This window comes from Amphiura filiformis, chromosome 11, assembly GCF_039555335.1.
Source record: "Amphiura filiformis chromosome 11, Afil_fr2py, whole genome shotgun sequence".
NCBI classification, from domain to species: Eukaryota; Metazoa; Echinodermata; class Ophiuroidea; order Amphilepidida; family Amphiuridae; genus Amphiura; species Amphiura filiformis.
This window is the reverse complement of record NC_092638.1, coordinates 6,568,868-6,581,851: the sequence shown is the minus strand read 5'-3', so window position 1 is coordinate 6,581,851 and position 12,984 is coordinate 6,568,868. Positions and strand designations below refer to the sequence as shown.

General features: G+C 37.7%; 1 protein-coding gene across 1 annotated transcript in view; it reads left to right on the top strand.

Moving 5' to 3' along the window:
- Positions 1–12,984, top strand: part of LOC140163435 (DNA-dependent protein kinase catalytic subunit-like) — a 176,348-nt gene that overhangs the window by 15,685 nt on the left and 147,679 nt on the right. Inside the window, exons 14-27 of the mRNA XM_072186748.1 lie at positions 634–824; positions 1,437–1,786; positions 2,718–2,809; positions 3,672–3,810; positions 3,873–3,962; positions 5,068–5,232; positions 5,607–5,860; positions 6,414–6,549; positions 6,923–7,077; positions 8,106–8,208; positions 8,836–8,963; positions 9,496–9,703; positions 11,354–11,532; positions 12,626–12,794. Of these exons, the coding sequence (XP_072042849.1) occupies positions 634–824; positions 1,437–1,786; positions 2,718–2,809; positions 3,672–3,810; positions 3,873–3,962; positions 5,068–5,232; positions 5,607–5,860; positions 6,414–6,549; positions 6,923–7,077; positions 8,106–8,208; positions 8,836–8,963; positions 9,496–9,703; positions 11,354–11,532; positions 12,626–12,794 (2,359 nt within the window). The remainder of the gene's footprint in view (positions 1–633; positions 825–1,436; positions 1,787–2,717; positions 2,810–3,671; positions 3,811–3,872; positions 3,963–5,067; positions 5,233–5,606; positions 5,861–6,413; positions 6,550–6,922; positions 7,078–8,105; positions 8,209–8,835; positions 8,964–9,495; positions 9,704–11,353; positions 11,533–12,625; positions 12,795–12,984) is intronic.

Sequence of the window (12,984 nt, the reverse complement as noted above, 5' to 3'; positions counted from 1 at the left end):
TAACTTTTTTATGTTCTCCATTGAATTAAATTATTGTGTTCTCATTAAATACTCATATAAATAATTTTAAAAAGTGACACATCTACTGGGGCATACAGTGATAGTCTGTCCAAAATAATGTGCCTAACTGCTCCAAGAATGATCAATAAGCAAAAATATATCAATTTGATCATAATTACTAATCTATGCTTTTTGATTCCAAATAAAATGTTAAAAAAGATTCTGAAATTTCTATGCTACCTTAGTAAGCTTAGCCATTGCCAAGTTCCCCCAAAATGACCTTGCGACTAGAAATAGATGTACCAGAGAGTTCAACCTTGAAATATTAGCTGGCAATATTTCTTCATTTTTTGGCGTCAATTTTAGCTTACTTAACTACTTTATCGGGATATTTTAATTAAAAATTTGACAATAATAAAGGCCCCCATTTCCAAAATGCAAATTAGATAAAATAAGGTCTAAGAATAGTGTTAGATATAGTGTGAGTCTGTGGCTACCAACTCAAAGTGTCCTTTAATTGAACTTTTACTATTTGAGCTGAACTTTTTAAGCAATAACATACATGCATGACCACATTCATACTACCCCACACACAAAACAATCATGTTTGTAATTTCCTATTTTAATTTGCAGGTTTGAAGGTGGTGGAGGAAGATCAAGTAGCAAGTCAGGCATTGCTAAGTATCCCAGCCTGGTGTCCATGTCTCAGTCAGTATTCTCTGTCAAGATGGCATGTAACTGGTTTGATCTGCTTCTAGCTGCTTTAGACTGCTACACTTGGGTGTTTGGTGAGAAATTGTTGGTGCCCTCTGTGCTCTTCACAGGTAAGTATAACAAGGAACAGGCATATCATTTACATACATGGTTTCATTGAACCTGGCCTAAGATGTCAAACTGTATTGGTTTAAGATTTGGTTTGGTGATCCCAGGGGCCACTCAAGTTTCAGAGTGTACACATGTGCAACTGGAAAAACACGAATTAAGGGTCCTTTTCAGAGTATGAACACGAATTGCGCAGATCCTGTTTAATGGGTCAAAACGCAGGTCTTCAAGAAAAGGGTTGCTTTTAAACTTCTAGCCTGATGCGTTTAGAGGTCATTTTCAGATCCTGCTATTTCAAAAAGTGCATGTTTTGCATCAGGAACATCAACCAAGCATAAATATTAGATAATTATAAACAAAAACATGTACTCTAGAGTTGATTTTATCAAAAACCAGTAAGGGTGGTACCTTTCAGATAAAATCCTGCTTAGGGGTATCAGGTACAATCCTGGTACAAATTGGAAAATATTATTTTTGAATCCTTAAAGCTAGAATGTAGGAAAACAAGTTTAATCTAATGGAATGCAATGTAATGTAATTAATTACATTGCAATGCAATGCAAATACAATGTATAAATGATTTATTTAATGTTTTGGTAATAATTTTATTCCAGATGCAGCCCGAAAACCTTCATCCCTCTTCCAATCCATCCAGTACTATGTATCCAACATCGCCATGTCGGATTTGAAAACTGTTTCGCAACGTACCGGGGGCACCACACACCATGTCTTCACGCCAAGAGAAGTGGAGCAGTTCAATCGCAGCAAGTGCACAGTCGCTGTCCGGCTTATGGATTTTCTGATGGTTCTGCTAGGGAATTATCCCACTGAAGCTGTGAAAGTGTTGCCAGCATCTTTATGGAAGGGCAAATTGTTAGATTTGGTCATTGCTTGTGTGTTGGAACCTACTGCTGTGGGATTCAACATGGCTGATGTAGAAGTCATGAGCAATCTGCCGAGAACAGTAAGAATAAGATAAAGTCATTCAGTAATAGATTAGAATTGACAAAATATGAATCTAAATTTTGAACACACCAACACTTTTCAATAATGTTGTGACCCGTTCACCGGACCTGCATTAGATTGCACAGAGACTTGGACTGGTGGTTTGATTATAACCCAATGACATCAGAATCTTCAGTAAGGAAGAGAGTTGGTTTTAAAGGGGATAGGATGAATCTGGGAAAGAGCTGAGCAGCCATCACTAGATAGATAAGAAGGGAGTCTCTTGTTTCCTGCTATCCTGGGATCTCCATTACCCCACTGGACTTACCAACGATTTTCAGTACCGTGACTAACAAAACCCAGTCAAGTCTCTGCAGATGAAAACTTGGTGAATGGGTCGCAATGTTACTGAAAATTATTGGTGGGTCCAGAATTTCAATTTACATTTTGTCGAACGAGACAAATATTTAAACACCCTTTTTTACTTATTAAAACATATCTTATTGAATAAGGTAGTTTCAAAAGTTTGCAAAATGTGTGAGACTTTTAATAACAGAAAAAAACATTCCTTGAAAATGGCATTGTCTTGATATCAAATCTCATGTACAATGGTTTGCATTTTCTTCATATAACTTCTGAAGGAAAAATGAACAAAAAACATTGCTCTCTGGTGGCTGAATACCTACTTATACATACTTTACAAATTTTGGCTGTGTTTGGTGATAGATCCATAGGTAGAAATGACAATTAACTAGACAAAACTATATCCTATTTTTGAAACAGTTCTCTTATATAAATCTTAGCATTTAAGATGTTGGCCTTTTTCACCCAGCTTAATGTCACCTGAAGAGTTTGGAAATGGCCTGTTTCCTGCTTATTATTGGTGTGATATCTTAACATAATATGTCATATCAATATCTTGTTGCATATTTTGAATTTTTCATCTGCAGACTGGTCAGTTGCTATCTTTGTTGTCAACCAGGTTGCCAGCTGCCATACAAGCAGACCTCAAGAGAGCTGTCAGCAACAGGATTAAGCAAAGGTATGTCCTAATCTAGTGAATATACAGTAATAGTGAAGTATTCATATATGTACTCTGAACTGATATCATTGTAATTTGGACATACTGATGAATACCATATTATCATAGACCGTCCATGTATAATTCATGGAGTGCCTTACCCTACACACCCTACTAGATTACTTGCCTACCATCCCTATATAACCTGTGTGATTTGCCAATTGCAGCAGTGACTAGGCAGAAAATGGCCTTTCAGCATAACAAATTAAATAATGTTCTATTCTTTGGTTCACTGTAAGTTCGGTAGTGACATTGCAGTTGCAAGCATGCTGACAGTCAGCCCTTGTAGTCGTGTGCTTACGCTCTGCGAGATAAACATTATGTGTGCGATTTGATTTTGTGCAAAGCAAAATATGCACCAACGTCACTACCCAACTTGAGGTGAACCAATGTATAGTAAATTTGATATTTTATCTGTTGTATCTCTGTCTTTCATTATATCAGTCTGTGACAGAAGCAATCACTGAAAGTTTGAATATAGTTGTCTGTAATATATAGTTGTAGTATTCAAATGGAATAGCCCATTGCAGAACAGGAGAGTTCTTGCTTATATCTGACATGAATAATTGTACCAACACTGCTTTGGTTTAGCACTGATAGTGCAATGATATCAGCATTCTTGGGGCTATGGGGGTACGCCAGTGGGTGGAGTGGGCGGTGGTGGGGTCAGGGTTCATTTAGGTCGCTGCACTGGTGTTGAGACTGAGGGTGCTGTTGTAGTGGTTTTCGGACTGACCCTGGTGTTGGCCGCCTTCTGGTAGCATGTCTTGGGTTCAGGGATGTTTACTTAAATAAATAAATTCTCTTTTATTTTATCTTGCAGTCAACAAAATCTGTTCAAGCTCCTGCCGTCTGTATTCCACGGTGATCAGGAAGACTTAGATCATGCCAAATTGATGCATCTTGTGATTGGATATGAGCAGCTACATCAGGCAGGATTGATGGTGGCAGCTATTGATAAGGTATGTGTATTTAGTAATGAAACCGGTTTAATCTCCTCCTGTCTGTATTCCATGGTGATCAGGAAGACTTAGATCATGCCAAATTGATGCATCTTGTGATCGGATATGAGCAGCTACATCAGGCAGGATTGATGGTGGCAGCTATTGATAAGGTATGTGTATTTAGTAATGAAACTGGTTTAATCTCCTCCTGTCTGTATTCCATGGTGATCAGGAAGACTTAGATCATGCCAGATTGATGCATCTTGTGATCGGATATGAGCAGCTACATCAGGCAGGATTGATGGTGGCAGCTATTGACAAGGTATGTGTATTTAACAGTAATGAAATTGTTCAATTTCCTCCCATCTGTATTCCCAACTTATATTCCTAGTTCAGTTCAGTGCAGTTCAGTTTATTGATATGATATGGTCATACTGATTGAAAAAAGCAGCTACATTGTGCAAGGTTGATGAATGTAGTTATAAGGTACTTGTATGAAACGGTGGGTGATTTTACTCATTCCAAAAAACACCAAATTGGTAATGAAAATTTGATATGTACATAGAGAATGTTTATTCAAGAAAATTGATCATAGATGATGGAAACACCAAATCAAATAGCTTGTTATAACTTCTATCTGTTCCCTTTTTTTTAAATTATATAACCTAATGGTATAATGGTAGCTTTTCTATCCAACATTTAATGTGTGTGTCAATTAAGTCCCAACATTATAATTATGCTTGCATAAATTCATATGTGGCAGTCATGTAATACACAAAATACAAGTGCTGCACCCAAATTGCAAGTACATTGTATATTAGTCAACAATGTTATGAGTCTCACCTATTATGAGTTTAGCAAACTTATGAAATCAACCCGGATTTTAATCGGTGTGTCTGGAACCCAAGACGCTGACTCAAGATGATGCAACTATGCTGCGAAATAAATATACTATTGTGATATGCAAAATTGCATCTGCTGATAAAAAGCCATGTTCAGTCACCTGTCCATCAGCTTCATCGGACCAACTCCTGCATTTCCCGCAACCGGACTGTAACGATTGACAACAATACCTTAACAAAATTACTGTCCTTGAGTGCATTGATGAGTATATGATCGGTATTAATTCATTGGCACACTGTGTCTTGAAAATGCACGATGCAGGAGAGTCATCAAAATGCTCCAAGACAATGTTGACTTAACTTGAGATTCTGCAATGTGTCACAACCTAGAGGTTTTTACAATAATTTTATGTATCTGTTTTTATTTCTTCAGCCCAATACACCCTTGGAATCGCTATCCAGTCAAATACTAGTGTGTGTATATGATGGACTCGCAAGGAAAGATTCAGATGGCAAGCTAGTAGCATGTGAGCTCAGTCCAACAGCTGTTGACTTGGGGGATAGATTGCTGAAACTAGCCTTCAAGATGGGAGTCCAGGTAGGTTTATAATTAGTGTGTGGGTTTGTGGTGCGTGTGTATTAGGGAGGTTTAAGTGCAAATGATATTCTTTCAAAGACACTATCCAAAGCTTCTCTCACACCCTTGTTATGTACTGTCATGCTTTGAACGAGGATTTCCACATTGAGTCGCTAGCCTTGCCAGATTGAAGGGAAAATTTGCAGAATTTAGACCAAATTGTATGTGCATTTGCTTCTCAAAATAACATTTGTTCTGAGAACGAATGAAATGATGTCTTCTTCCAGGGTCACCCAAAAAGACATTGCTTCATTGAAAAAGCTGTGTGTGTGTAGGTATGACATGCAAAAACCATATCAACAATGTAACCCATAATCTATCTTATTGCTTTACAGCCAAAACTCCTAGTAGCCAACCTTGGCAAAGATACCAAACTTGCCACATCATCAGCCACTACGATCTCTGACCTCAACTTGACCCATGGCATGGCGTTCTACTCAACCTTCCGTAGTACCATCAATGAGGAGCTAGCTGCCCATGCTCAGCAAGCTATCCCACCTCTGATATGGGATGCAAGCAGGTCTACTTTTGGATCAGTACTGAATGGATTACTGGATCATGTAGCAACAAACAGGGAATTGAGGAAGAAGTAAGTTAGGAATAATTATGCAGGCCTATATATTTTACTCTTTCAGTTGCAATTTCTCAAACTATACTGGGGATTTCAATTGAATGAACAGAGCTGTACAACAGCGTCTGCGTACAGTGTGTGATGAACGCGCGCTTTTGTGTGACACGGAAATGAATCTGACCATGCTCAATTGGGGTTGCATGTCTGTAAGTATTATGGATTTTTTTTTAATGGTTCATGATTGTGACATTTGTTTTGCATGTAAAATTTAGTCAACTTTAGTATTTTTACAGGAATTATGTGGCATGTCATCCACAACTAAAAAAACAAACAAAGAAAAAAAATGTATATGCATTCAATTCCGATGTAACATCAGGATGACTCACAAGCTCTCCTGTAAAAAATATTACTGTTGACTACATTTCACACACAAAACAAATGGTTGATATCACAACCACAAACAATTCTAGTTGAGAAAAAAATCACAAAAATCATGTAATTCTTATGAGCACGCTAACTCTTAATCTGACCACGAAATGTTAATAATTAATTCCTCGCTTATTTTTCACAGACATGGCAAGGCAGTACATAGCATCATATTGACCAAATGGGACACGGTCACAGGAGGACTGAGAAAGGGATGTGGACAAGATCTTCAGAGTTTTGTGCTACTGTTACTACGCAAACTACTACAAATTGACTCCAATGTATGTCATAATCTATTTTCACTCTATTTGAATTTTATTTTCACTTAAATTTATAAACACGGAGTGTGCCAGACAAAGAGGGACCTAATTATGTAGGGTAGAGCTAGGTTAATGAATATATGTGGTATGGTATTAAAGGCAGTGTTCTCTTGCTTCAGCTTAAGTGTATTTCTTGTTTTAAAACTTGGTTCAATTATTTTCACTTGTATGTGTAGTGTGTTCCATTTAAATGTATTTATAATGGCATTTTGTTCAGGCAGGGGCTTGGGGGAAGAGTGAATGCCAAAAATTGCCCCCAAAATAGTAAAAGTTTCATTGATATCTTCTGTCACAGACTGATACGTTTTGTATCTTTTATGTTTATACTTAACAGTTCTGCAGCAAACCCTCTCATCCAACCTACCAGCATGTTTTCAGTGCTTATGTGATCATGCTCACTGACCCGGCGACCTCTTTGACCTTCAAGGCTCAGGTCATGGATATCTTATACTTCTTCACAAGTGCACCAGACCAAGACCATGCAATCAAGTAAGTTTTATCAACATACTCACTGACTCGATGTCATAGTCGATGACCTCTTTGACCTCAAGGCTAAGGTCATTGATGTCTTGTATTACTTCACTATATTATCAAAATGAGCCTATATCAAGTAATCACTGAATCTGTGACCTGTAACCATCTTTACTTCTGAAATCCATGATGTATTGAATGATGTATTGAATTGACTGTGTACAACCAAGCTAAAGTGAATTTAAGAAATGGAAGACATGAAGTAGATGTTTACTTCAAAATACCAAAAGCAAAAATGCCTCAAGCACATTTAATGTGTTTTTTTGTGTGGACACAAGTTGAATTGAAGAAAAAAAGTGACATTATTAGAAATTTTGGAAATAAATCAAAACACCAGAACTTACCACTTTTAGACATGTTATATTGCATATGGAACCTCCAGGCTTCATCAGGTAACTGACCTGTTGGATGTCGTGTCTGGAACTTTCAAACGTTATGGACTGGTCAGTGCAATGGGGCAGTTGTTTGATGAAGTCTGGACATAACAAACAGAACATTGCATGTCTACAAAAAATAAGGTCCTGTATTAGAACTTACTTTTATAAGAAATTTACGAGAAAACCAAAGAAACAAAGTGGAGTAATAAAATCAAGAAGAGGCAGCTCCTTTGGTTAGGACACCTCCTGAGACTACCTGATGATACCCCAGCAAAGCAAGCTCTTCAAGAATACGAATAACACGTAAAACGACCAAGAGGGAAACCAAAAACTACATGGATATCAGCAATTCAAAAAGAGCTGAAAAAAATATATAAAGAAGACTTAAACGAGTATTTTGTGATCCTAGCATCCTCTTGTTATGATATTTTTCATTAGATATCTACGAAAAAAGCTTGGAGAAACTTTAATGATGGCGCTATATCAAACTTCTGACAAAAAGCGTTTGTGATGATGATGAGTATTAGATTTATTTCCAAACTTTTCAGATTTCAAGTACCGGGTGACTGAGATATTCACTCATTAGTTGACATTATTGTTTATTCACAGAGATGCACTGAACTGTCTGATTGCAGACAACTTTCCATTGAAGTCTTCAGAATTTAGAGTTGGTAGCCCAAAGTACAATGACTACATTGCTGCATTGAACAAGGTATTTGTGTTATCAAAATCAGAATGGATCTCATTTGGTCTTTAATTCGGTGGTTAAATGTTAAATTGACATTATATATTGTTGGATTAGACCTTGGGTGAAGATACCTTGAAATGATGTACAGTAGATGATCCATATAATTATCTTAAAACCACAGCTAGAAACAATAGATGTGGAAATGAGAGTATAAACTGACCAGTAGATAGCAGTTGTACTCCTACTAAATTCATGACACATTTTAATGTGTCATGAAAATAGCCTAGGAAAAGTAGCCCATATTTTCAAGACTATCTATGCCTTTTAGGTGAAATAAACCTACTCATGATACCGTCTGCCCATGGTCTGGCCTGCTGTCTGATCTTTCACTGGGAAATGAGGTTTTTCGATTTGGTCTTGAAGCTTAATTATTTTTTTTCTTCTTAAATACTTGCCCATTTATAAAGGCTATCATTCAATTTAAAGTAGCACATAAGTAAATATGTTTGTACCTGAAACTGAAATATGTAAGTTGTCATGCTAGAAACAATGAAATGCAAAACAGAAGATGAACCAATCTGTGAACATCCACAAGTATGTATTATTATGTCTTTTGAAATATAATGAATGAATATATATATTTGTTTTCAGATTCTGACAGCCATGGTCTTGTCTGGTAGCCTTTTGCTGTTGGAGATACTAATCAGTATTATGTGTAGGGAGGAGAGACACATCTATGAGGATGAAATACAATCTACTCTAGCCTCATTCATCAAGCGGTAAGTATATACCTCATAATTTTGTTATCATGATACGAGCACTTCTTTAAAACCCACAAGATATACATAGATGACAATTCGAGAAATCTCAAATTTGGTACAGCAGATGCAAGTGCAAATCTGTGTAAGGGTCATGTTTTAAGACACATCATTTATCATTCAATTTGGGCTCTTGCACCAAAACATGTCATAACCATGCTGTTTTGATCCCCCCTTGACAAATGAACCAATATGGCAGATTTCCCATAAGCATGGGGTTATATGAAGTTGATCCTAGTGTGATTTCTATAGATAAAACCCAAAAAAGGGAATTCTACAGAGATACGTAGACAAGTTATAGAGAGGATCTGTATCCCATAACCTATATAATCTTACAATTAAATCTTACAGGTTGCCAGTCCCCAAGCAAACTGAAGCCTTCATGGTGGCCTATAAGGTATTCCAGGAGGAAGACAACTACCCTATGGAGATACGTAGACAAGCCATAGTGTGGATCCCATAACCTATATAATCTTGTAATTAAATCTTACAGGTTGCCAGTCCCCAAGCAAACTGAAGCCTTCATGGTGGCCTATAAGGTATTCCAGGAGGAAGACAACTACCCAATGGAGATACGCAGACAAGCCATAGAGAGAATTTGTATTCCACTGATGAGACTTTGTAGTACACATGCATTGGTAGAGTTCTTCAAAGCCAATATCAAGAAGATTATTGGTACCATTGAGGCTAGGACCATCAAGGTAAGAGATGATATTGGATACAAAATTAGACACATCTTCCTCAACTCAGACCAAATAGATTTAGGAGATCATGCTTATTCAGGCCTCAGTTATCTCCCATTTGAAGCTCTGCTAATCCTAGCTAGATGCTATTGTATGTGTGCTGGGAGGGCACTGCATGCATATGCCTGCAGTGCAGGGAAGAAATATCATTGTCTCTGACCAGGTTTGAACTTGTAATTTGCACAGCTAATCCATGAGATCTGAATAACCGTATGAATGTCTGGAAGTAGCTGGCACAAGAAGTGTAGTATGTTAGCCATAAAACATGCACTGGAAGAAAATCACAGTTACCACTGCTCTGCTAATTAAGGCTCTGATCCTATGATTGTATGTAATGGGAATTGTGGTCGCCCACCCTTTGATTGCATCTTGCATGACAGAGATGTAGGAATGACAGAAACTCTTTCAAGAATTTGAAATTGTACCCATTCTACAAAAACTTGTGGCTCAATTAGATACATGCAAAATTGAAAAACATCCATTTGCATATAATTGACATAGAAAATGAAACACATATTTGCGCACGTCCCTATATGGTTATTTTGCCCCCCCCCCCCCCCTTGGGATGTGGGTGTTGTGCAAGTCCATGCAGGGTTTGCCATGGATAATCAAACAAAGTAAAACAGAAAAGACTTTTAGTACTTCATTTGGCCATAACTTAAAATCATGTCAAGCAATAGATACAAATTTTGCTTGATTACATACAATTTAAGGGAGAGCGTGGCGCAATGGTTAGGGTACTTGCCTTTAGTGCATGAGGTCCCGGGTTCAATTCCCGGCGGTGGCGATTTGCTGGGATATTGACTTGGAAAAAAGTCTGAAATTAATTGGCAACTTCTGTAGATTAAATTCAGACTTCAGCTCTCCCCATGGTTCATTTAGAATTGGGTAAATGAATCGTGAAAGTACTCCGTCCTTCGGAGGGGACGTTAAGCCGTCGGTCCCGTGTACAGAGAGCCATACCTGTACATGTATCTCGTAGCCAGTTTCGAAAAGAGTAGGGTGTTAACCCCTGACTGTTCCCACCCCGTCCCGGTGTTCAAATGGACACCAATGGAAATAAGCTTCAATGGAGGCTTTCTTGGGTTATCCAGGGTTGTCAAAACCCGAACAAATCAAATCAAATCAAAATGTATAAACCATGCAATTTCATTTCCACCTAAGAACTGGAATAATTCTTTTTTCAGTTTCTGTTTCATTTGGGTTGGGTTGAGTTGATGCTTCCTTGGCTTTTTATACCAGTTGCTTATTACCTTTTGTTTTAGATCACCTCAAAATAAAATCTATTAAAATAAACTTGAAGAATTTTTAGATACTGCCTATAGATGAACAAAATACATTTTCATTAGAGATTTAATGACAAATTTAATTTTGAGACTTTGCGTTGTTTTTATAATAAAATAATATATAATAATAAAACCCATAGAAATGGGTCAAACTGTAAAAAATAACAACAAACAAACATAGCCAATCATTTCACCCAATTAAACATAGGTTTTGCAAGATGTATTCATTATTCTTCTGGTATTGTAACAAATTTCAATAAACTTTTAGAATTATAGGCTGTTGTTTACAATTCACATTGCCTCCATTTTTTGTTCTTTGTAGGCTCCTGAGATGGCATTTGAGAGTCAGTTGGTATCCAAGATGTGCTGCTTTCAACTGCTGGAAATCATGTATTCACGATTGACCAAGGAGGATTTGAACTCACCTCAGTCAGACATTAATAAAGCTTACTGTGATGGTAGTGTCAAGGATGGAAAAGAAATGACTCGGGCTGTTACCAAGTAAGGGATTGTTTGTGTGTGTGTGTGGGGGGGTCTGTGTGTGGGGGGAGGTGTATTTCTGTTTCCCGGCCATAGGGGACATTTTTGCGGGGTTTTTTTCTTTCACACCAAACTGGGACTTCATGACAAGTGGCTCGTCAGCAGTTGCCACTTTTACAACATAAGCTTCAATATATATGCCAAATATTCTTTAGTTCACCTCAAGTTCAGTAGTGACATAAATGCCTTTTAGCGGTTGCGCTTGTACGCGTACATGTATGCTCTGTGAGATTGATTTTACGTCGTGATGTGATACTGCACGTAGTGAAATGCGCACCTAAGTCACTACCAAACTTGAGGTGAACCATTGTATAGGGGGTAAGGTAGAAGTATCCGATTAGCCAAAAGAAACATAAACTGTGAGAAAAAATCAGGAAAAAGCCTCCTACGAGGCAAAAAATCTTAAACTGTGTTATTGCCCCTAATTTGGCATGCAATTGTTTCCGGTTGATACACATTGTACTCATGGTATATAGTAACAAATTTCAATAAATGCACTGAGAGTTGGGTAACCACTGTACTGATAGAATGGTGCCTTTTCTGTAGTGATTCAGGTTTCTCCCACAGGAATTCTCATCGCAGAGGTTTCTGATGTACATGTAGTGAATGCAAATCGAATTAAAGGAATCGGTTGTATCAGATGCTTTCATTCTGTATCATCTTTGTGACATACATTACACTTTACACATTTTCTCAGTTTATATTTCTTTTACCTAAAGACCTTTAGCACTGCCCGATTTGGCTCAATTTATGGTGTAAACATGAAGTCAGGCTCTGATTGGCTAATTAAATCACGTCATCATCACATCAGCACCTCATTCGCAGATCAATCTGCATAGCATTGGGTGATGTAGGCGTGACCTAGTTCTTTTTCATGTGATCGGTCAGCCACTGTGAAAGGTCTTTGCAAAATAGTATAATGTAGGCCTACATGTATATCAGTTCACAATGATGACATGTAACAAGATGATGGCAAAATAATTGACCCTTTTTTCATTCAATTAAACTTTAGAGTGGAAACTAAAATTTTATTATCCATTTTTAATGCAATCAGAGCTAGTCATGCAGCAAAGAGTGAAGACACCCGGGGTGAAACCACATCGCTTGAACTGCGTCGTCAATACCACTGCTCCGCGTACAACGCCCTCGTTGCCATCATTACTTGCACACAAACGGAACTCAAGTTTTACAATGCGTTCTTGTTCAATGAGAACCTCACCAAAGTAAGTACATGTACACTATGCTTTCTATTTCTAATTCAATTAGAGCTAGTCAAGCAGCAAAGAGCGAAGACATTCGTGGTGAGACCACATTCCTAGAGCTTCGCCGTCAGTACCACTGCTCAGCGTACAATACCCTCATTGCCATCATTAGTTGTACACAAATAGGACTCAAGTGCTACAATGCATTGTT